At 52.1% G+C, this 25,072-nt stretch overlaps 1 protein-coding gene across 1 annotated transcript in view; it reads left to right on the top strand.

The window, feature by feature from the left end:
• Positions 1-25,072, top strand: part of LOC104157629 (immunoglobulin superfamily member 3-like) — a 70,333-nt gene that overhangs the window by 38,555 nt on the left and 6,706 nt on the right. The window contains 5 exon segments of the mRNA XM_009695040.1: positions 890-1,009; positions 1,012-1,284; positions 4,770-5,174; positions 22,821-23,231; positions 24,995-25,072. The exon segment at positions 24,995-25,072 is cut by the window's right edge and continues 318 nt beyond it. Coding sequence (XP_009693342.1) covers positions 890-1,009; positions 1,012-1,284; positions 4,770-5,174; positions 22,821-23,231; positions 24,995-25,072 — 1,287 coding nt within the window.

Here is a 25,072-nt window from a genome sequence, read left to right as displayed (position 1 = left end):
TAGGGAAATGCAGCCCTTTCCTCTAGCTTTTTTTTCCCCCTCCTCATTTCTCCAAAATAAATTCTATTTCTTTTCTCTCCTACCAATATTTGGTCTCATTTGTTTGGGTTTGAAAATTACTCTCACTAGAAATCTTCCACTGTACAAATGTCTAAAATGTAGTACTTCTGGGCACAGCCACCTTTCAGACAGATTCCATTCTTGCCATTTGATAAATCACCATCTCTAGGAACAAATGTGATGATTTTTTCAAGGGTGCTAAGTATCCATAACTCTGATGGAAGACAGCAGGAGTAACCAGCACTCAGTATCTCTGAAAAACCAACCGTAAAGCCTTACACCTCTGGGAAGCTCAGGATACTTTTTTTTTTTTTTTTATGTTATCAAACATTGATAGCTACCTCTAATGTCACTAGTGATGGGAGTTTGGGAGAGCTTCTCCTGAAAGGTGTTGTAGGAATGGACATGGCAAGATGGTGATCAGGATGAAGTGAATTGAAAAGCCCAGGGAGCTGGAAGCCTTTTTTGACAGAGCTGGTTGCATGTGGTGCATGTTGTAGCAACACAAATTCCCTCAACTTTTGCCGAGATCCCATCCCGGACCTACGACCAGAAGATGTGGCAATGTCTCGTGAGCCGTAGGCAGAGAGATTTCTCCCAGCTTTGGCCTACACCTGCTTTGAGTGTGCAAGTCACCAGGAGCAGCTCGCTGCCCACAAGCTGGTTTTGGATGTGGTCACGCATGAGGTTAAGACGTGCCTGGACCCAAATGCGTGGGCAGTTTCCTGCACCTGGTAGAAAGCCTCTCTGGCCGGCAGCATCCTTCTTGCAGACCGAGAAGTGGCGAGTGTGTATCATCTCCCCTGTGTGTATGCGTTTCTCTCCTTAGAGACCAGCATCTCCTTGGAGATTATCAACAACGCCAGCAATGTCTTGGAGGGAGAGAGCCTGCGCTTTGGCTGCAACGTGCGCTCGGGCTTTGGGCCCCAGAGCCGCCTCTCGGTCGCCTGGTGGACAAGCTGAACCGGCGCAGCGAAATTGTACGTCTGGATCGGGAGGGCACCCTACAGCCGGGCCCCTCGTATGCCGAGCGCAGCAGCTACGGGGGCATCCAGGTGGAGCAGGTCCGGCCCGGCTCCTTCACCCTGGAGATCTTCAACAGCGTCAAGGCGGACGAGGGCCACTACGAGTGCCGGGTGGCCGAGTGGACACGGATGCTGGATGGGGAGTGGCAGATGGTTGGGGAGCGGCACGCAGGCACCCCCGTGTCCATCACTGCTCTGGGTGAGTACTCGAGGTGCAGGGGGCCGTGGGGCCGTGCTCCCCACATGCCTGCCCCCTCCCAGGAGGTCACCTGCAAATAACTGGGGCTGCTCTCGGCACTCTCACCCTTGCTTGTCAGCAAAGTAGAGGTACCCAGCAGCTCCAGGTAGGTTGGTGCAATATGCCTGCATGCCCTGTTGTGTGTGGGGGCAAAGTGTGAGGGGTGGCTGTGGCAGGAGCAAAGCAGGGGGTGGCTAAGGAGAGGGGAAGTGCTTCCAGCATCCTTCCAAGGAGAAAGGCTGCCAGTCCCGTGATGTCTCCCACCAGCATTGGACCCGGGCTATGGGCACCCGTGATGGTGCTCCGTCAGCAGCCCATGGGCATCAAAGCCTCCTTGCCTGTCCTGGGTAAACCTTACCTCCGCTCGCCATACCAGGAGAGCAAAACGCTGGGCATCTGTTGGCCCAGCCACCAGAAATGGCGAGCGTCTCTGAAGCATCAGAACCCTGCAGAAGTCATGGGTCAGGAACGGTCCTGTGCAAGGAGGGACTGTGCTGCTGGCCCGGAACCACAGCGTTGTCCGTGACGAAGCCGAACTAGGACCTGGGATCGTTGCAGCTGGTACTCCGCTCTGCCAAAGGGGACCTCCATTTCAAACACAGTGAAACCACATCAGTTTAGGAGAGGGCAGGCGGGGCATTAGGGATTTTGCATGGATCGTGAATTACTTTGGTCCCGCTCAGGCCTTGCTATATTAAGTCCTGGACTAGTTCCCAAAGTGCTCTGCAGGAGACTGAAGAAGGGCTGACTGCTCCGATGAGGCCACTGATTTGCAGAATGCCAGGGCTGTAAACAACCAGGGAGCTCTGCTGAAAGGTCAAGGTGGGAATTTTTGGGGTGGTTTTTTTTTGGTTCTCTGCAGTATTAATCTTAAGCTTTGGCAAGATGTGTGAGAGACCAGACTTCAAAGTTGTATCGTATTCTGATTAAAATCTTGGTTTTTTCCTCCTTTCCTCCCCTTCACTTTTGACCTTCTTTCAGAGGCTGTTCTGTCTGGAGCTAGAAATGTTGGCTATATAGCTTTCAAAAGCAGGCAGGGACGTTAGTTTGTAAAGAACTAAAGGCAAATTCTCATCTGGTTTCAACAGCGTCTTCCTCATGAGCTCAGCAGCGTTTGACCTGCTGTAAGTCCACATATCGACCCTTCTCTTTGCTCTGCCGTTTGTAGAAACGTTGAGATTTTAAAATGTATCACTTTTACCCTTGTTAAAATTTAAGATGCTTGGAATTGCCCAGCAGTTTCAGAAGATGTGATGGAAGGGTAGTTGTCCCTCCTCCTCTGCTCCTTGTTCCAGAGAAATCGCCAGCTGTTGAGCATGTTCTGCCAAGTCCTAAGAAATTCCTAGGTCCTCTTCCTATAACTAGCAAAGCTGAAGTAGTTCATGAAAATTTAGTGGAGAAAATATTGAGCATTGTTTCGTTGCTGCTGAATCTGATATTTTTTGTTCAGCATAATGTTTTTGAAGTGTCCTGAGAAACTGAAATGGAAGGTGCTAAGAAAGAGCAAGAGAGGTTTATGACTACAGAAATTGCTAGTAAAAAAAAAATACAGTAAATTTAGTGACACTCACATTTCAACTTAAGGTCTAATCGTTTGCCAATCTGCCAGACTAAGAAACTCTTTAGCTGAACCAGCACAGATGATATTCAAACCCATAAATCTGTCTGCCGGGTGGTTCAGAACCAATAGCCAGAAGAGAGATGTGCTGTCGGATCAGACCAGATGTCCCTGAACTTCTGAGGATCTCAGGTGCCTGGCAGGGACTTCAGGCTGGGGAAGGAGTGGGCAGGCAGGGTGAGGGGGGGCTGCTGTATTCTTGTAGGGAAGTCTTGCAGAAAATCTGGGTGCTTTTATGCGTAGTTTCTCTCCTTTTGTACAAAGTCCCAAAAGAAGAACGGCCTTTGTGTGTTAACCTTAAGTGCCATGAGCATGTTGGTTGAGTTGAGGACCTGAGAAACGCACCTGGCTTTTGCACAACAGTCGAAAGAAGTCCCTTCATGAAGCTTCTTTGCCCAGGCCAACTGGGGATTAAACTTCATGAAGGCAGCTGATCATGGTGAAATTAAGTTGGCTTTCTAGGACTATCTCTGGCTCAGCTGTGCTCTGAGCTGAGCCCGGTAACACGCTTGCTGAGGCAGGAGGGCTGCTGTCTGACGGTAGGGGCTTACATGGGGATGAGATGCAGCAGTCCTGTAGGGGAGACAGCCTGGGTCTTGCTCTCCTCTCCTGGGTAATCACCGAACATGTTGCAAGAGGCTTTAATCCCAAAGATTGACCTGTTTTGACAGTGTTTACACGTCCCAGAGCTCTGGCACGGTGATGCCGTGGGGCTGGAAGCACGCAGATACAGTCATGCCTGTGCCGCGGCCAGTCTGGCCCACGGCAGCAGCTCTGTGGGTTGCAGTGAGCTCCTGGCTCATCTCTCAAACTGTAATTTTGAGGCGGTGGCAGGCTGAAGCTCCATCTTGATCCGGAAGATGTTCCTGTTTCTACTGGGCACTGACTGGGGTCTCCCCAAGCAGCGACAGCTGTGCTGGGTGCCGGGACAGTCAGCACTGCAGGGGAAAGGAGGAAAGCTGCCAGCTGGCGTGGGACATCCCACAGATCCTCCCGGGAAGGGAACGCTTCTTGGGGATGTTGCCAGTAGAAGAAGAAGACAAGGTCCCTGTGAAATCTGCTGGCTGCACTGAAATGATTGGAAGAGAAGGAAATACTTCTCTCTGCAGCTCAGAACAAATGAGCAATGGAAGTACTGTGACCCAAAATGTAAGCCAGTCAACTGGGAATGTGTTGTCTTCAAATTACTAATAGACTGCTGGTTTTAAACTCTCCTAAACAAACAAAGTGCTGGGGGTAGATAAGTCAAAACGTATTGACCGGCTTGCAGAGTGGTGGACGTGCGAGGATAACTGCGTAAAGCCATCCTGGAGCTGTGATCTGGAAGAGAACAAAAGCCGTGCTGTGTGAAGAAGAGGAACAACCAGCTTCTCTTCTACTTGCCTCCATCCTGGGGTTTTGTAACCACTGCCACCTCTTCAGTTCATGAACAAAGGCTGCTACTTCTCGCTTTCCTCATCTTTCCTTCATCTGCAGCAACCAACCACAGACCTGGGGTGGGGGACAGGGTAGGGACCTGTCTTAGAGGGTCTCAGGGGATCGTGCTCCTCTGGGCAGAAGTGGGGCGCGATCCTGCTGCCGCTGCAGCCACTGCTCGCACAGGCAGTCACCGCTATGCAGGCAGTCACCACTACGCAGGCACTTACGTGTGGTTTTGCCACTGCTTTTTGTGCCACTTTGCAGTTGCAAGTGAGAGCCAACACAACGCAAGTGGCTGATTATTCCAGGCCCACAACGGGATGACCAGGCTCTAACTTTTTTTTTGCATGCTAACAGCAGGGCCTCATTAGGCAGGTGTCTCGTAAAGCCCTTTTCTTTCTTTCCGCAGAGGCTGGCTTTGCTGTCACAGCTATCTCCCGCACCCCCGGGGTGACCTACAACGAGTCCTTTGACCTCCAGTGTATCATCAAGCCCCACTACCCGTCATGGGTACCGGTGTCGGTGACGTGGCGTTTCCAGCCGGCAGGCAGCACTGAGTTTCACGACCTGGTCACCTTCACGCGTGATGGTGGGGTGCAGTGGGGTGACAGGTACGCGGGTTTTCGGACCCGCACTGCCATCGAGAAAGCCGAGTCCAGCAACAACGTGCGCCTGAGCATCAGCAGGGCGAGCGACACCGAGGCCGGCAAGTACCAGTGCGTGGCTGAGCTCTGGAGGAAGAACTACAACAGCAGCTGGACACGGCTGGCAGACAGGACCTCCAACCTGCTGGAAATCAGGGTCCTGCGGCCAGGTGAGTACCAAGAGCACATGAGAGGGGCTGGGGGGGTTGTCACGGGGATGGGGTAGGTACCAGTGCTGCGGTGGTCTCTCCAGAGTGAGGACTGCTCTCGTGGCTGCGTCTGGTGTCTCACACTTGTACATGGCTCAGGTGGAACTGCTCGGCTCTTCGGCCCACGGATATGTTAGAGGTGCCTTATCCACCTTTGGGGAACTGGGTCCTCTCTTTGCTCCTCGTATGCTGTTCATGGTTTTTTTTTCTGGGAAGCGAGGTGACTGAAGCTCGGTCCAGTCTCTGGGCTGTTCTTGTGAGACGGAGGTGGCTTTCATGTTGCCACCTCCATCCATCGGAGCAGACTAACCTGGGGAAGAGAGGAGAGGGACAGCGCAAACAGGATCAGAGAAGTGCTCCCACCAAAGCCTGCACGTGCACCTACGCCATAGGTGAGGTGCTGCAGCTCTTGCCTAGTAACTGGCTGCATCTCTCGCTCTGCTGGAGGCATCTTTAAAAGCAGGTAGTGATCAAAGAGCCTGACTTTCTTCCCTAGCAGAAACTGAACCCTTTCCAGCTGGAAGTCACCACGGCTGTGGGTGCCCACACAACAGCTAGGCTACAGACACCTGGCTTGGCAGGGAGAGTCAGAAAACCTACAAGGTGCTTATGCTCCCTGTACAGCCAGTGGAGAGAGTTAAGTCCCTTCTGTAGGCCTTATCACTGACATTTTGGTCGTGTCTTATATTGTCTGTGAAGGGTGCAAAGATGTGCGGTCACGGCAGCTCTGAGCCATCACTGAGCTAAACGGTTTATTACTGTCTTGGCCTTAGGGCTGGAGTTGATGTCTGGAGCAAGGCTTTTAGCACCTTCAAGACTCTTGGCTCGGGTCCTTGCAGCATGGTAGTCCTCCCTTCATGTTCCTGTGCAGAAGGACTCCTTACTAGGGTCTGTCTTGTGGCTTGGGCTTTGTGTTTTTCCTCTCAGTGGCCCTTTTCGTACTCTCCTCCACCTTCCCCAACCCCCAGCATGTCTGTAGAAAAGTCAGGGGATGCTGTGAGCTCCGGGCGCCTCATGAGCTCTCCATCATCTTTCTTCCCTCTCTCCTTCTTTGCCCTCATCTCCAGGTTAATCTTCTCCATTTATCTTTATTATTCTGCCTTGTAATACATGTTTTACTGCTTGCAAGGTCAGGTTGGTGATGTTCATCATTTTAGCTTATTTCCCTAGGAAACAGCGTTGACTGGATATAGTCCCTGGAGTAATATGCTTTTTCATGGCACATCTCTGTGCATGCATATGTGTGTGAGACAGAGAGAGAAAGAGAAATCCTTTATAACAGCTTCCAGAAGAGAGCCTCTGTGTCACAGCTCAGGGTGGCAAGTAGGACATTTAAATGATGTTTAAACCATGCTCTGGCAGCCAGTTCTTCTTTACTGGAGCAGTAACCATCAAGTGATGCCTTAACAGAACAAGTCATCTAGGTCTCCATGGTTTTTACCTCTCCCTATCTCCCTGCTGCTCAACAAACTATTACTACACAAATCTTAGCTGTCAGTCCAATGAGCCTTGCATAATGTTTTTGGGTTTATGGCACACAGGGGGGGATGGAAGAGAAAAGAGGGACTCTTCAGAGCATCCCCAGCACCATAGTTGCACTCTCTCCGTGTTCTGTTTCCATGCCCCAGGCAGCCTGTGAGGGCGGATGGTTGATATTCTCCAGGAATGCAATGCCAGCAGTCATACCAGTGACTGCTCTGGTTCTCTCTGGTTTTGCAGGTTGCAGAGGGTCATGTCATGACATTGCTGGGTCTTTGGCTGGATAATCTCCAGAGAGGATCCAGGATGATGCGGGAGGCACCTTCCTCGGACACCTCTGAATGAACATCCTAGAGTCCCCACCATCAGACCTGTGCTGATGGAACAGGTGCTGGTTTTCAGATTAATAACCATCCAGGGCTTCTTCAAAAGGGGTCATTCAGGACCCGTGAATGGCTGGACACCTGAGAGCACTGTCAATCTAATTCCGTGTCTCTATAGTCACCTTAATCTGACATAACTTCAGGCTGCTATTGGGCATCTTAGTCCTAGCTTTCTCCTTTCCCTTGCCACTAGCCATGGGTTCCTGCCTTGACCCATATGCCAGTGACTTTGGCGTGAACTCTCTCTGCTAGCAGTCTCCTAAGGGACACTGTAAAGAAGGCTTGTCTGGAGGTCTTTTGACAAATCGAGCCAGCGTGTGTTTCCAGATTGTAAGTTAATGTTGAGATTTTAGTTTCCTCTTAAACCCCTGCTCCCTGTTTGTCAGAGTGACCTTTCTATTTGACAGGTTCCAGGTGCAGATGTGGCAATCTATATATGTCAGCCTTTAAAGCGTTGTTCGGGTGAGAAAGGTAAAAATAGTGGCTGCCTGATTCATTCATTAATCTCTTTGCTTTGTGAAATCCCACATCCTCAAGGGACAGGATGCTGGAGCTTCTCCTGGTGTGTCGGTTTGCCATTTAAGTGCTCAGGCTGTCTCTCCTTGGCACTCTTGCATGGGTAGTGCTTGTAGATACCATCCGTGCGGAGTGGTAACTGCAGAGCTGGCAGCGCTGGTTTTGAATTGCGTGTATCAATGTGGTTGCAAAGTAATTTCACCTATGGCTATCTCGTGGCCAACGGGTGATGTTGAGGAAATGTCAGCAGCTTGAAACACTCCAGTCCTTTCCCTGGAAGAAATGAGCAGTATTTGAGAAACAAAACAGATAGCTCCTGAAGGAGGGAGTGAATAAGGCAGGCAATGGCAGCATTAACCCAGCTCTGAATACAAGGTCTGTAGGCAGGATGGCACAAGTGTCCTGCATGGCATCTGGAGCCAGATTTGGCCTTTCAGTGTGACGTTCCTGGGCGCTTGGGCATGAAGCCATTGTAAGGACTGGCAGTGTGAGGATAAGCCCTATACAGGGTGCTGGCTGTATGTGTGAGAGCTTATAGAGAGTTTAGGTATCACGAGGGCTTGGTGTTCGTCGCTTGCTGGTGTGTGGAAGCTCCCCAGCAGCAGCAGTAGGATGTGAAGCTCCCTTTCATGGCCTGCTCCTCCGTATCACGCAAGCCTGCACACCTTGGGTTGCAAAGTAGAGGGAGGCTTGTGGACAGGTAGGGGCACGCAGCCCCAGGTACCTCGTGTGTGCTTTGCAGGGAGAGACCTGCCCTGCTGTAGGGTAAGTGCTGGGTTTTAACGGCTGTAGGCTGGGGCAGAAATCCAGGCTGGCGTGGGGATCTGTCAGACAGGATTGTGGACCAGACTGGCTACACCTCCTGTGGCCATTTCATGCCCTTAAAATGCAGTGCTCTCCTTTTTACTTCCATCTCTCGAGCTGACGGTTGTTTCTTTCTCGGTGAGCTCGTGTTGCAGCAGAGGGGGAAGAGCAATAAAAGTACAACTCCATTCGCGCCAGCTGCTTCCCCAAAGCCGAAGCTGGCAGGAGACCACGCACAGGAGTGCGGGCTGAGCTTGGAGCAAGCCCCAAGTGCAGGGGTGGAGATTTCTTCCACCTGCATCCTTGTGTTTGGGGCTCCCCTTCCGCTGCGGTATCTGGCCTGCCTCTGAAACCGTGGTTCTTTCATCCTGGAAAGCTGGGGAGTGCCTCGAGGGCTCACCACCCCTTTTCCCTGAGGATTCACCGCCATTTTTCCTTCTAGAGACATTGCCTTGCCCTCTGAGCACTTGCCCCTTTCCAGATGGAGAGGAGCATCCTCCATTCAAGCTTTACAGGGCTGATCTGCAAGAGATCAGTGAGGACAGATGTGTGCTGTCCTTGGAGGGGACAGGTGTGGTGACTCCCTGGCACTTGCTGATCTTTTGGGTTTTAGGAGAGGCAGAGGTGCAGGTGGTTCCTTTTGAATCCAGGTGACCCTGGAAGCATTTGGATTCGGGATGAGCTCTCGGTGTGAGGATGCCGGCTGAGCAGTACCCCCTCGCTGCTCTCTGCCCCCTTCCTCACGCAGCATGGAGGGGGAATGGTACCTGGACTACGGGTCCTGCCTGAGGGAGGAAGGTGGTAGGTAGATGCATGTGGGTCAAGAGGAGACCTGAGGACTCTCAGGCAGACTCCTTGGATCTTACTTCTCCCCATCAGGTTTTCAGGGATGGAGCAGCTGGGACAGGAGGTGCTGTCTGGGAGCAGCGTGTGTCCGTGCAGTCCATGGGACTCAGACAAGGACAGTGGCCAGTCTCTGGTGGCACAGTGTGTGGTGGGGACTGTGCTGCAATCTGGGCAGGCTAGGACATCTGGGTAGGACTTTTGGCAAGGAGGCCTGAGCAGATTTGTGCTGGTGTATTAAATAGCCATTGTCTTTGTGTGCATTACCACACTTCCCCTGCGGCACAAGCAAGAGAGTGATTCGGCGAAGCTTTGAGAGGGCCTGGAGTCTGAGTGCTGAGGAGTCTCTCTGGCAACAGGAGAATAAAAAAGCAGCGCTTTCACACAAGCAGGAGGTTGTGGCAACCCCCCCTGAGCACCCTCCTCACCCCTTTCGTACTCAGGCACAGACCTGCCCATCCCACTCTGCAGGGCACCCCATCCCTCTGCACTCCTCCCACCCCTCCATCCTTGCATCGTCCCTTGGCTGGTTCCTTCGTGACTAATACTGGAGCAGGCGCACGGGGGGAAGCTAAAATCGCCTCTATAAATCTGCCCTCTTGCTGCCAGGTTTTTGACAGTAATGAACGTGGGAGGAGGGATGGGGAGGGGTGGTGGGGGATGATAACCGAGCAGACGCAGGGGTGCTGGGCGCCTTGCTGCTTTTTTGCAAGCTGGGCTACGGCAGATTGATTGACCTGGGAGCCGTCGAGCAAACAAGGCAGTCAGGCTCTTCATTAGAGCATTAATTAGCTTCCAGGGGCTCTCCAGGGGCTGCTTCGTAAAGTTTGGTTTATTAGGAGCTGTCAAGTTGAAACCATCGTGGAAGGGGAGGGCGGGGGCTCCTCAACCTGGCCTTGGAGAAGCTGGGGAAGCCTTGTGCCTGAACCATTCTTGGAGAGCGGGCTGAGCCAGAGGTGTCCTCCCCCTGAAACCCTGCACCCAAGTGGGTGCCGAGCGCTCTGCCATTCTTCTACTGCCCACGAGGAACCACCACTGCCAACATCCTGGCTGCCTTGGGCTAGCGGTGGCCAGAGAAACCTAAGGAGTGGAGAGCAGGGGACCCTAACCTCTTTGTCCAAGCCCATCCCTGGCAGCTGAAGAGAGACTGCTCTGTGTCCTGCTCACCCTTCCCTCAGAAGACTTGGTGAGCAGCCAAGCAGCGGATGGCTGTGACCATGCAGACTGGGATGCTGGGAGGATGAGGAGGGGATGAGGCAGAGGCAAACTGGAAAAACAGGCTGCTTTATGGCATGCTTAAAGCTGAGAAAGGAGGACTGATTTTCAAACAATCGCCAAGATACTTGTGGAGTATAAGGAGAGGCTTTCCCTATCAAATGAAAATCAGATATTACTGTTAATGCCTTTCTTCCATCTCATTTCTTAGTAATGTCTGCGTGCGAGGAATCCTCTTGTGGATGGATGTGAAAGATGCCTTTTCTACGATGGGTGGCTGGTGGGGTACAGACCAGAGTACTCAGAGCCTCGAACAAATGTTTTCAAGGGCCACAAAGTGCCTACTTAAAAACCTGACACTTTTTGCTGCTGGCAGCATCCAGCAATAAAGTTAAACAAGGAAAGCTAATGAGCTGGAAACTTCCTTACGGAAGTGAAGTCTGGAAACTTAAGTTTGCTGCTTGCTTGATACCAGAGTGGTTTTGCTCTGTAGAATAGCACTGCTTCCCTGCTTTACAGCTGCCTGCTTTGTCTGGCAAATAGTTGTACTCTTGCTTGAGCGATGAAGGAGTTCAAGAAGTGCTCAGGAGAGACAGGAGGCTGGTTCATAAGCAGCTGCAACTGTGATGCAGAGCAGTCTCCTCTCCCCGGGGTGCTCGGGGACTTGCTCCTTTCCATTCCACCACCAGCGGGGTAAGACCTGCTGTTCTGCCCCAGAGCTGCTGCTCTTTCCTGTTGGCTTCCAGCACACCGAACAGAGGAGATGAAAGGGTTCAGTGTTGCGTGACCCGGGGCTGTCCCCTTGCATAGACCTGCATTAGTGACCCAGCTGGAGCCCTTTTTCTTTTCCAGGTAGCACAGGTGGATTTGCTTCTTCCACCTTGTACCCCTGGTAGTCTCCTACCCCTGCACGTTTGCCCTGGGGAGCTCTGTCCCCACTTGCCAGATCCTCTGGGACAGCTTCCCCACTTAGACTTGCTGCTGCCTCCTTGGCACAGTTATTTATCCCAGGCTGGCACCCCAGGGTGTTTTTTCTCCCCACTTAGCCATCACACTCTGCTCCCAACATCCCCGTCCCCCATTTTCTCCATGTACTGTTGCTGTCACACACACCTGAGAGCTTCCTCTTCTCACTGCCGCTGTGGTGCATAACATACCGTCTAGTGTTTGGGCACTGGTTTGTAAATGCAGGTTTGAGGTGGGGTTTCACCCGTGGGCACCCATCCACGTGAGGATGCTCTCCCTGCCCCACTCCAAGCAGGGCACTTCTTGGCTGGCCTTGTCAAGCCGGCCGTACTTTTGCACTCACGGCTGTCGGAGAGGGCAAATCTGGCCCAATGCAAGTCACACATCGGCGCGAGGTTACATTGGTGTCAGCAGAGCTGAAGCACCCAGAGCAGATGGCATCTTGAACCCACAAAAAAACTGCCATGTGGAAACGAGCCCATCAGTGTGAGCAGCAGGGCAGGGAGCTCGTGGTGGATGCGCTGCGGCGTTCCTGACCCGGTGCCGGGGATGCTGAACCTGGCCTTGTGGGGTCAGGGCTGTGATTCACCTCCCCCCACCTTCGGTTTCCCATCTGGGAGCAGTGATACTTGGCTCCTCTGCAGGTTTGCCTGTGAAATGTTTCTGTCAGAGCCAAGCGTGTTGAACTGATTGCAGACGGTTATGTTCAGGGCTTCCCTTGGGGCTTCAGCCTGGAAAATGCACCCAAGGGCATAACCTGAGAAGTTGGACTTTAAATGTATGAAGCATCTTGGATGCATTTCAGGAGGGTAGAGAGGGTAGGAATGCATCCTTGCACCTCGTGGGACCCTAACCCAGCTCAGCCTGCTCTGTGTGTGCCCATTGATCTTACTACGGGCAGTCTTGCTTTTCAGCTCCTTAACAAAACTGACAAAGCCAGGAGACGGGGGCTGTATTCAGAATATGCTGCTCTGTTCAAATTAACTCCATTCACGGTTACTTTTTTAGGAGCAATTTCTTCACTTCGATTTCAAAGCACTCGCTGCTTCTCTCTTTGATATCTCCTCAGCGGTTTTCCACTCCCATTGGCAGCAGACATATACAGAACCACGGTGTCAGCCTGTTTGCAGTCTGTGCACATGCAACTTCTTTGATGTTGTCTGGAATGTCTTCTCTCCACACACTTTAGCTTCTCATCGATTCCCTGTCTGCTCTCCTTGGACTAAAATACTCTGCAGTGAACAGTACTTAGATGTTGTCCAGCTCTAAAGCTTTGTGCGTCCCTCATGTCCTTGAAGACTTCAAAAGCAGAGTCAGCAGGGGCAGCCCTTGGGGGAGATGAAGCACTGCTGGTGAGTGGGTTTCCAGCCAGGTGTTGACCACCATTCTCCTTTCCCGGTCCAAGCGTGAAGCCCCAGCCCCTCGGCTGCTCCGCTGCTCTCCACAAGGTGAGTGGCCTCAGAGCCAGCAGGCTCGGTGCTGCAGCACGGTTTTTCTCTTGCTGCAATCTCAGCCCTCCAGTCAGAGCGGTACCCAGCCCAGGTGTCCCTCCCAGCACGCCCAAGCAGCACCTTTGGACGTCCATCCTTGTGCGTGGGACTTGTACCATTTTTCTAGCTTCTGTGTCACGTGGGATGCTTCTCCTGGGGTGAAAAACTACGTATTCCCCATCAGTCCTTTACACAGCCGGGCTGCGTCCTGTTTTGAGGACAAGTGTGCTGAACAGCCAGGCAAAGAGATGGCTCAGCCTCAATTACTGTAAATCCCCTGCCTTTTGCCTTCATGAGCATTGGTTTGACTGATGGTCTGGGGGTGTCTTCTGCTGGTGGGACACAGCTGGCTGGACACGATGGCTTTGCTCTTCAGCATGACAGTGACCTGCATAGCTGGGTGGTGCAGCAATGCCCACGTAAAGGAAGCAACTTCAGTAAAATAAACCCAGCCATTTCTTCCCATGGTGATTTTAGCTTGTGAGATTAATACCTCTGTGTCAGCAGAATAAACAAGGACGATTTTTATCTGAATACTTTTCCAGAACTTTGGTTCGTAAGGGGCTGATTATTTTGGGGTTTCTACCCGTTCTGACATTGGTCAACTAAATTTCTGGTTTCACTGAACCTGCGATCTGCTTCCTTACAGCAAAATGGCAGGCTCTGGACATGCTGAACCTATGGTTCAGGGTCTTTTATTTTAACATGTATACATAAAAGTTGGCTCCCAGGGCCATCTTACTTGCTTAAATAGGAATTTGGGATGCTGTTAAAGAAAATTCCTACAGTTTTCCCTGTCCCATATAACAGAGAAGCAGGGAGTGCAGATAATGATGGATCTGTAGCCCATCCTGCTGTAATACTTCGGTCCTTAAGAAGTTTAAGATGACAATTTCTTAAGAAACAACAGATGGCTCATTTCACTTGGTTGTTCTTTCACACTGTAGTCAAATTCACCGGTTAATTTATGGAGCCAGTAGCATCATGAGCCTTTAGGGTGCAGGTGGAGCTGATCTAGCACTTGGTTGCAGAGGAGGAGGTGATCCTTGTCCGTGATGTGTGCTGCTGGCTGCATGGTCCTGTCCCATTCCTTGTGCCAGCATCGATCCCGCTGTGTGCCAGCTCAGTTTACTAAACCTGCAGAAAAATTAACCTGGTGGAAAGGAAAGGTTAGTGGTGAGTGGAGAGAGCTAGCTCTTGGATGGATTCAGTTGGGTCCTTCTCAGCGGACTTTGTCTTCGGATGGAAGGCAGCACTGATAACCTAGGGCTGGCAAGGCTGGTGCAGGCAGCGTCCAAAAGACCTCATGATCCTGCCTGAGGTCTGTCTGGATGTCAAGAAGATGGCATTTCGTACCACCCTCAGCATCTTATCTCTCTCTGCGTAGCAATAGCCGCTGAAAATTCTCAAGTCAAATACAGCACATGCAGAAGTCAGCCATGCACTACAGGGTGCAGTTGTACTCTTAGTGTGCACCTACACAAACTTCCCAAGTATTTTTCTGACACCCTGTTAGGAAATTCAGCCGTTAATGGCCAGCCTCCAGAACGGCATGGGAGTTTGTGTGTGGTGCTGCTGTATGTGTTATAACTTGCTCTTCAAGGTACATTTAATCACTTTTCCTAATTGACAGAGTGCTCCTTTGTTTGAATTCTTTCTGATGAGGAGTTGATTAAATATCTCAGTATGTTATTTTTTTCTTTCTTTATCCTCAGTGGCTGTAGCTTGGTACTGAATTTATCTTCCAGTGATCCTATCTCCATCTTTTAATTTACAAGTGATCAGTGAGCCGTATATTGTTTTCTGACAGCAAGCACAACTCATGCTGGGAATCTTTTATTCTTCCCTCCCCTCCTCTCTCTCCTGCAGAACTTTTACATTCATTTCAGAGTTCGGCAGGAAGGTTTCTGGTTTTAGGTTTGTGGGGCATTTTGCTTTCGGTTATGTTTGTTTCTTGCTGTCCTTCAGAGAGACGTGGTTTCTGTTTCCTGGGGAAGCTCTTGCTTTTCCCAGGCCAGCGGCATGTCCCAGCCGGTGGTCTCTGGCTTATCGATGACCAGACCTTGGAGGCTGTGGGCTTCCCAGCTTTCTCCATCCCTGCAGCTACACATATGGCCTTTTCCATACATGCTCACAGACGTATGGCTTCTGGGCTTTAAAGAGGCTTTGTGGGTCACATATGCATGTTTCCCCAAGGCCCCGCTTGGTTACCTGCTACTTTTTTAGCTGCTCCGCCGACTCCGGCGTGGCATGGCTGGTAATCCCAGGCTGTCCCCTAGCCGAGCAGATGTCCTTGTCACTGCCTGCAGTCTTCACGCCACACCATGAGGCGTGCAGCGATGGACTTGACCCGCTGCCTCTGTGTTTGGTAGGGCAGCGGTCTGACTGTGCTGCTTTTGGGGAGGGGTGGGGGCATCGGGCCACTTGTCAGTGGGTTTGGCTGATGTGATGCTCACCTTTTATGGGGGTGAAGCTGGTGGGGGTACAGCAGAGCAGGCGGGTCCACCGCGGGGTTTGAGGAGAGGTGCCGGTTCTGCTTTGCCACGGCACCCTGTGGTAGCATTTTGAGCGCATCAAGCTGCGTTTCCCCAAGCTGCAGTGGTACAGTGTGCTTCAGGGCACGTGCCTCTGCTTGGGGCTGAATTTTGGGCTGAGGGTGTTGGAAGGGGTGATGATCAGTGTGGACGTGCACAGCTATTTAAGTACTCGGCTTGTCTTGCTGCAGCAGCAGGCTGTGAGGCTGAGGAACGTCTCTATCTGCTGGGCTACTATGGACTTTGCGGCAACTTGCTGAACATAATGAAATGCGGGTCGCTTGGTGGTTTATTCCTGGCCTCTTTCTGTCCCTGAGAGGAGGTGGGTCACAGCCAGCTCCTAGGCTTGCTCCCGGGGCTGGGAGCACCCACCAGTCCATGCTGCAGGAAGCACTATTTGCAGCATTCGTACAAGGAACAGTAAATTTGGAAGAGAAGTGTCATGTAGCTGATTTTTAGCAAAACATGAGCAGTACTTGCAGACAGGCTCAAGCCTCTCAAACTCCAGGGGAGAGGGGGTGGCATTTCGGTGGTACCCGCGGTGATGCCAAGGGGCATGGCCTGGGTGGGTGAAGGCGTGCCTGCTCCTTCCCGCTCAGCACAGGGGCTCTGCCCTGGCACAGCCCTCTGTGGAAGGGCCATCGCACCATCTTTCATGGGGACTCAGGCAGGGGAGAGCAGAGTCGGATTAACAGCGTGTGGGACTGCAAACAGACGGTACTGACCCTGCGAGGTGGGAGGGGGGAGAAAAAAGTGACCTGCATCCATCTGGTTGGCAGTCATTCAGTTTGGTGGCTTGTCCAGACACTCGTCTTTTCTATACCAGAAAGGAGGAGTGTGCAAAAGTGAGGATTTAACTTTATGAAATTAGTAAGCTAGAGAGGTTTCAGGAAGACCTGCAAAGGTGGGAGAGCTCCAGCTGTGGATCATCATCGCTGCTGCAGACAGACATCTATTCTGCTTTTGTTTGCATGTCCCACTCAGAGCAGCCCACCTGCAACCAGGACCTGGGCTGTTTGGGAACTGTGGAAACTTTCGGCATTGCTCTGAAACCATCACTGCTGAAGGTCAAGATGGCAGGTTGGTGTTCAAAGTCAAAGCCTTGGCTTTTTTATCTGCCCGCTGGTGAGAGGGCAGCAGCTGAGCCTTCCTCAGGAAAGGGTTAACGTTGTCTCTCCTTCCCATGGAGCTGCTCTCTCAGTAATTCAATCATGTCAGCCTGTTTGCAGGCAATAATTCATTGTTATAGGAACACTATAGTAAAGTGACAAGTTAATAATGGCAGTAATAATGGCAGGCAAAGTCTAATGCTATTTCCCTTTCTCTTGCTCCTGTTGCACCAGCAGCCTCCCATGTTGGCTAATGCAATTTGCGACCTCTCTAATCCAGTTTCAGGAGAAATTGTGTTCTGTTAAAAGAGAATAGCAGGAGTCGGGAGCTGTGCTGCCATGTTCCTGCCATCTCTGGGGAGGCTGCCCCAGTGCTGGAAGTCTTTGTCTTTATGCTGTGATTTCTATGTCACAGTTAAGCCTAATGAGCAAGGTCCTCCTAGGAGCATCTCATCTTCTTCCCTTCTGCGAACGCCTTTCCTCTGATGCCTCTTCTGTGAGAGGGCTCACGTATCTTTCCCTTTTGAACATCCATTTGCTTTCAGCTAACATAGTAAACATGAGTCACCCACCCCTCACCACGGTGAATCAGAAGGCTGGCGTGTACTTGCTTAACTCTCATTGCCCCGGTTCCCCATGGTCATTAACACTGGTGTCCCTGCAATGTGTGGAGGTGGAGGAGGCTCTCAAGCCCTGCTTCGTGGAAGGCAGAAGGGCTGGCAGAGGGCTGAGCATTAGTGCATGTGTGAGCCTGTGGCAGAGCAGTGACCTACACATGGGTCTCTTGAATCCCAGGTGAACATCCTTCAGGAGGAATTTGGGCACTGAGTGCTTTTTGGGCCCTAGCGAGGGAAATGATGAGACACCTCTGGGTTGTGACCGCAGGCTGAGAGGTCGGCTGTGTTGGTGCCAAAAACCTGGCCAGTGCCCTTCAGGGTTGTATACTGAGGGTGCTGCAAGGACATGGGTTCCTCGCAGGAAGAGTTGCCTTGAGGCCATCCTCCTGGAAATGAGTCTCTCCTGATCGTCCTGCTAAATCCCATGTCTGGTGTTACACCAGGGCTGGGTTCGGGTTGGGTTGGCCTCATTTCTGCTCCCACACGTACACACCTCAGCACAGTGAAATCCCGATGGAGGCTTTTAAAAGTAGGACATTCCACAGGAAGACTTTTTGTAACACTTCATCAGTTCTCTCCAGGCAAGAGCATCTTCTGGAGGAGCTTTCCCTGGAGGGCAGCAGCCTCCAAAGTGGGACATCGCCTCCCCGCTATGGTGACAGGGCTCCCCGGGGGCTCTGTGGGCTGGTGGTGGCCATCCTCCTGCCCACTCCTTCTGCGACACGGCTGCTGGCTCGTGCAGAGCTGGCTTGTTCCCCAGCCGGCAGCCCCCTCCTTTGCTGCAGGGCAGCATGCTGGGGTTTTGTATGGGGCTTTTTTGGGGGAAGGGTATCTTCAGCTGCAATTAAACATCGCCATTCCCAGGACTTGGTAATAGTGGCTCCCAGGTGGGAAGTAAACTGCTGTTGTATTTTCTTGCATCAAGGGAAGATGATGTAAGGAGTCTGAGACAGAGCATCTTTTTATCACAGCATTTTTAGGTGCAGATTGCAAAGTGCTTTGGTAGAGGTAAGTGTTGTAACCCCTGCTTGATGATTAGGAAACAGAGGGGAGGGAGCCAAGTGGCTTCACCATGGCAGTGAGTCAGCAGAAAAGCTGTGAATTGCATCACTGCCTCCATCCTCCTCCTATGATGACTGCTTTCCCTTCCCCCAAATGCTTGTGTAACTGTGCTTACCACATGCCCAGCTTGAGGAGACCAATTGCCTGCTTGATGGTGTGTAGAAAACCCTTACCATGTATATCAGCTTGTAGAACACCTAGCCATATCGTAGCCTGCTGTGGTGGTAAGGTGTGTCTGACCTGGCCTGCCAGCCCGGCGGTGCAAGCTTTCAGGACCAGAGGCTGCCACAGGTATCCTGAGACAATGCTTGTCCCTGCAAATGAGTGGGGACGTTTTCCTCAGCCTGGGAATTAGTGCAGAGGGACTGTGGTGCTGCAGGATGGTCTGTGAAGTGAGGTGTCTCATAAGTGTATGGGCTTGCCGTGGGCACCTAGCATCTCTGCCAGCCTCTCCACCCTAACAGGCGCCTAACGTCCCCCGTGTCCTCGCCAGGCTCCAGAGTCAGTCATCACCCGTTTAACCTCCCGGAGCTCCTCTAGCAGATGCGTCAGGATGCCCTCAGCAGTGTGGGAGAGCATGTCCCTGTGCCATCGGAGAGCTGATGTCTTCTGTCCTGGCACTGCCTGCACGGCCCCTGCCCCAGCACCACTGCAGAGTTCAACACCGGCACCTTCGTCACGCAGGTTGCATGGATTCACAGGGGCTGGGAGACAGGCTGGCTTAAAAAAAAAAATACAAGGGTTGTAACCGTGACTTGTTGCCATTGTAAATTGAAAGCCTTAATAGTGTATGTAGGACCAATTACAGTACATCAAGGTATGATATCCTCTTTACTGGCACCCTCCAGGGAGCCAGGAGACATTGTGACAACAGGATTATGGTTTGCAGATGATATGCACGATAACTTCACCTAGACACGTGCACCTGTTTCCCTCACTAAGCAGATGTTCGGGAGGCTGTTAAGAGAACATCAGCCTCTTGTCAGCGCAGCAGAAAATGCCATGTAACCGTGCCTGTTCACATCGCTGCCCCCACCACCTCCGCTGCTTGATGGAGGGCTGGAGCAGCCCTGCCCTGGCATGGACCTGATCAACTCGGCGTTTGAAGGCTGAGCCCTTTCCTGGCTCTCTGCCCAGGCAAATCCCCAAGCCAGGAAAGGGAGTCTCGCCCGTGTCAGGAGGGTGAGGTTTGGCTGGCGCCGTGTCTGGGGTGTCAGTCTTCTTGCAATCTCACTCATGCGCCGGCAGCTACAGTCATTTCCATGTCATGGCAGGCAGCTTTAAACATGACCTGGCAAGCTGCGCGGGGCATAGAGAGACCCGCTTTGTGCTGGAGTGGACTTACCACCAGGATGGAAAGAGATGGACTCCCTGGCTTTGTATTGTACCATTACCATCACCCTGGACCACTAACTTCAGGGGTTTTTTTTCCTCCTTTTTAAATCATTTTTTCCCAAATGCAAAATGAGCCTTTTGGGTTAGTTTGTCTATCTGTGAATGGTGGCTGATGGTCGTCCGTGTGGAAGAGCCGAAGTGCGAGCCACCCCGCAAAGCATCCCATGTCTTAACCAGACTGCAGGCAGAGGATCTCTCCTCTGTGTGAGCAAGCAAACGAGCCTGAAGGTGAAGCTGCCCCAAGGTAACCTGTGTGCCACAGTGTTTCCAACTCTGCAGTTTTCAGTCTGTGGTCTGTAAAAGCTGTGAATTATTTCTATAGGATCTGCAAAAGGTAATGAAGAAGAGGTAGGTGTGCGTTTACTATGCAGGAGCCAGCGCCTGGATGGGGAAGCATTTGGTGTTCATAGACTGGAAAAGACTGAGAATGTCCTCTCTAATTCTGTGGGAGGTAAACAAAACCTGCTCTTGCATCTTCCGTTGTGTGCCTCTGTTAGGAGAATAAGTCACATTAGATAAGAAGTGCATTGGGCAGGGGTGTCATTACATATCACGGATACCTCTAATCTAGATGAAACTTTGCGCACAGTGTTACGAACCCGTGCAAGTGTGTACAGTTTAGCAAAGGGAAGACCTGTAATTCCCTGCCAGGCCCTGCTGCTCCGACTGGTAGCAGCAGTAGGAGCTATCATCTCATCAAGATTTGGGGGACTCAGTGCATGCGTGGGCAAGTTCCTGAATGCTGGCTGCAGTGGCTTCCAAGGAGGGCTTTGGAGGGCTCGGGTACATATGTGGAATTTAAGATCTCATTTTTGCCAGAGTTAATAAGATTTCTTTCCCATCACCCTCACCCCTACAAAAGAAGACATCTTCCCAAGTGTGGAATGGAAGCAAGGAGAGCTGCACAGAGGCCATCCAGGAGCCCTTGGATGACCTCAGGGGTCTGTGCTGTTTGTACGCAGTGAGAATTGCTGTGATTATGATCCAGGAACAACCCCTTGCTGCTTCAGTGAAACACATCTCTCGTATGAGGTGCACATCTGTTGCCCCAAACACCAGGCTTAAAATTACTCTGTGCCTGTTCTCATTTTCGTCTCCTGGAGGTGCCGCGATGTGGGAAGAGCACTGGGGGGGATGCTTGCATCTCAGCAGCTCTGGTCTGTGCATACCCTGGCTTTGTCTCTATGTGTGTGTTGATATTGAGCAACCCCACCACATGCAGCATGTGTATATACTGCATTTTAATAGATATAGGGCTACTGACTTAACATACACGGTTGCTATAGTGACAGAGGTTTCCTTAGTAACGGTTGCAGAAAATAATCCAGTACCAATTAAAAATAAACTGTTTGGAAAGGGGGCTGGGGGAGAAAGGAAACTGCTGAGAATCACCTTCCCCTTTATTGGTTCATCTCCCAGGGACTTGGGAGATTGATTAATGCTTGAAATAACCTTTCTTGCCAACAGTGAGCCAAAAAGGTGGGATGAGTGTGGGTGCGGTGGCTAAGGCTGCCGTCCTGAAGCGAAACAAAGGGGAAAGGATGTGACTGGGGTACGGCAGAAATACAACAGGGTGATGCTAAATCTCTCCATTAGGTTGAAGTCCCCAGGGAGGAAAAACAAGGGACTATTTCCCTCCTCCTCTTCCTCTACTGTCTGCATGCCATACCCATAACACAGCCATCGAGTCTTTATTACCATACTGATTAAAGCCACGGGCAATCTGGGCTCCAGGGGAACATCTAATGCGTTACCAGGATGCCTATCTCAGATGCTGTGTTAGAGCAGAAAGCATCACTGTGGTGGGAGTTCCTCCCTCCCATTTGATGTTGTTTGCCTGTGCCCATCCTCTCCCTCGGTGCGGTCGCTCATCGCTTGTGCCAACAGGCATCCGAGACCCTGGGGCCCAAGGGAAGCTGGAAGCAAAGCACGATGCAAAGCAAGGAGCCCACGCCTCGGTAAGAGAGGAGACAACATTGCTTCCTCGCAAAACCAGGATGCATGGGACACGTTTCCAGGGTGTGGATGGGCACAGCTCCCCTGGCAGCCTTCGCTGTTGGTGCCTGTGGTACGACACTTCTGGCGTGCCACTCGTGCCCAGGGCGCTCGCTACGTTTTGTTAAGAGATTTACCGGTTGTTGGCAGAATCCCTTCACCTGGTGGCAAGACAGCGTGTCCCCTTTCGGAGGGGAGCTGCCGTGCGAGGAGGGGCGAAGGAGGAGAGGTGGTAGCAGAGCTGCTGGGAGGAGCAGTGTGTGTCCCGCCAGGAGCTGCTCCTCTCCTCGGGTCTGTCACCGGCGGGGCTGCAGGGCAGGCCAAGCACAAGTGTCACAGGAGGGCACTTCGTGTCCTGCCCTGCAGACATGGGGCAAGGCTCGGGCCACCGCAGCAGAGGCTTTATCTCCTGCTCCTACAGGGAGAGAGGAATCAGAAACCAGTGTGTCTCTCTCCTTGCAGGGACAAGAGCTAATGACACTGTCGTGTCATCCTTGGTGCTGTGTGACCGCTTAGCTACCTATGAGGGAAGTGCCGGTGTGCTTGGGAAGCCGAGGGAGGTGATGTACCTGTGGCTGTGTCCTGGGCTGTGTGATCTGTGTTGGACCTGGATCAGATCTGCCGGCTGCTGGAGCAGAGCTTGCTCCTTTCCAGTCTGGTACTCGCTCTTCTTTTCCAGTTGTGCCTGCATTTGCTCCCCTTGCTATTGCGTGTCTGTGGGTTACGTGTCACTGAGGTGGCTGGCATGTGACAGCAGTAGGGTCTTGTTTAATTCATTCTTCCTGGAAATGGTTTTCTCTGGAACAGGTCAACAACTCATTGCCCTGAGGTGCAAGTGGTATGATTTCACCATGAAAAAGCCCACTGAGTTTGGGTGTAGTCTTGCTAGATTTGGTGTCTTAGACCGTGGTGAATTAAGAAAGGGAGTATTAAAGGACAAACTGTGAAAAAGCAGCCTCTTGCTGCGGGACACGGTGGGAAGATCCAGGAGTAGAGCGGGGGGGTGAATGATGGGAGAAGATTTGGTAGGAGAACATCTAAACGCTTTTGTCTTAAAGATCCAGTGCAAGTGGGACCCAGGCAAGAGCAACCATGCCTGCAGTTGGGGGAGGACTCTCTGGTCCTTCCCAAACCAGGTGAGTTTATTTTCTGTGTTAATGACCTACCTCTCCTCATCCTTCTCTGTTCTTCCCTCCCAGTGACCAAGCTGCAGGTGAGCAAGTCGAAGCGGAGCATCACTCTGGTGGAGAACCGTCCCATCCCCCTCAACTGCTCGGTCAAATCCCAGACCAGCCCCGACTCTCACTTCGCTGTGCTGTGGTACGTCCACAAGCCCTCTGACGCCGATGGCAAGCTCATCCTGAAGACCACCCACAGCTCGGCCTTTGAGTACGGCACCTACGCGGAGGAGGAGGGTCTGCGGGGCCGGCTGCAGTTTGAGCGCTCGGCGTCGGGGGGGCTCTTCAGCTTGACGGTGCAGCGGGCGGAGGTGCGAGACAGCGGCAGCTACTACTGCCATGTGGAGGAGTGGCTGCTCAGCCCCAACCACGCCTGGTACAAGCTGGCCGAGGAGGTGTCGGGGCGGACGGAGGTCACCGTCAAGCAGCCAGGTACCACGTGCCGCACCGGTGGGGTCCTCTCGGCATCAGCTCTTGTGCACGGCGCATGAGCTTGCCAAGCTTTTTCTGGGGCAACAGGGATCCTCTGTTTTTGTTTCTGCTACATCCTCATCACTCCCCCCTCCATGCATCCTCATCCCTGCACAAAGAGGGACGTTTTCCCCCTTTGATGTGACTCCCCTCCATTTAGGCTGGGTTGGCGTACATTTCAGTGTCTCCACATGAAGGTTGTCTGTCTGCCACGATCTGAAGGGCCACTGTACTCAGCTAGGTTTCTTTATCCTCAAGAGCATCGTGTAGCGAGAGTGTCAACTAGCGATCTACTGAGAGACAACCACTGCGTGTCTGCCTGGGAAAGCATTTTTATGTTTCGCATAGAGTTTAATTTTACTCTGTGCCTGTGTCCTGGCAGGCGTGGGGAGCCTCATCTCTTTTCCCTCTGCGCTGTGCATATGAGATGTGAGTAACAAGTTTAATGAGGTGGGGAGCTGGCTGCCAGGAAAGGAGAAATCTGCTCTGCGGGTGGTTTCCGTGGCAGCAGACATCACTGGTAAAGGTGGGCTGGTGGAGGAGCTGAACATGGACTCCACAAGCTGGGGACAGAGCCCTCATTTTGTGCAAAGGGGGGAGGCAGGGAGGCAGGTCTCTGAGAGCAACCTGGACTCCATATGTGCTGCTGAGACAGAGCATTGGTACCTCACGAGGAAGCCTGCTTTGTCCCCGCTTGCTCCAGATGCCTGTTTCTGGAGGATAAAATCCCTTAGGCACGAGGGACGCACCTGGATAGCAGGGCTGGACTAGGATGTTTAGTGCATTTTCTCTGTCTGGATTTGGCTGGCTAGACAGAAGCTCTGTGGATGGAGGTGCAAGAGGGATATTGAGTATGGTCCCCAGCATGGCTTTACCTGGTTGCGCAGGAAGCACAGCAGGCCACAGCGGGCCGTTCGCTGCCGGTCCCCGCTCCTTGTTCCTGTCTGCAAAGTCCTGAGATGGCTGTGGGGCGATCAGGGAGGGGGGGAGCTGTGATCTGCCCCCTCCTTTGCATCGCCCACCTCTCTCTGGGAAGTACAGTGCCCATTGCTTGCTGCAGCGGCCGTGGCAGGGAAGTCCAGACTGTGCTCCTGGAAAGAAGTCACGAAGGAGTTAGGAGTGTACCAGATGTTATTTCACACGAAAGAGCTGATTGCAGTCACTCCCCGTGTATCAATGAAATCGTAGAGCAAAAACCAGGGACATTCCCAAGGCAGCAAAACACTGTGTGTGACTTTGCCCTCATGCCACTTCTTGTTTTGCAGTGGTGGTTCCCTATCATCAGACATCCGTTCTCCACCTTGCTTTGTTCTCTTTTCCCACAACAGGAGGGCTTGTTGGTCAGGGTGTCACCGGGCTACTGCCCTGCCCCAGGAGGAGAACGAGAAAAGATTTAAGTGTGGCCTCCCTTCACAAGATGTCTGTGCACTTAGGGGCCCCCCCAGGTCCTACTAGGAGATTATGGGTTTCCAGTTCCCTGTGCTGAATGGGGTGTTGTTGGTGGCTAGCCTAAGATTTTCAGAAGACCCTAAAAACCACAAGTCCTATTTTCTTTTCCTCCTCCTCCTTTTTTTTTTTTTTCCTCACCATCATTTTTTTTCCTCCCCTTCCTCATTTCTTTCATCACACCCCAGGATTGTGGCCATGCCGGAAGGGCTTGTGGGGAGACAAAGAACCCTTGCAGCCCTTGGTCACCTTGCATTTCTAATGGCCTTTTCCCATAGATAACCGCTTGCAGGTGAACCAGACCCACAAGAACATCACAGTGCTGGAGAACCAGTGGGTGACCCTGGAGTGCCTGG

Source organism: Cariama cristata, unplaced genomic scaffold, assembly GCF_000690535.1.
Source record: "Cariama cristata isolate BGI_N322 unplaced genomic scaffold, ASM69053v1 scaffold4192, whole genome shotgun sequence".
Lineage (NCBI taxonomy): Eukaryota > Metazoa > Chordata > Aves > Cariamiformes > Cariamidae > Cariama > Cariama cristata.
Note: the sequence above shows the minus strand (reverse complement) of the source record. Positions and strands in the feature narration are given on the sequence as shown.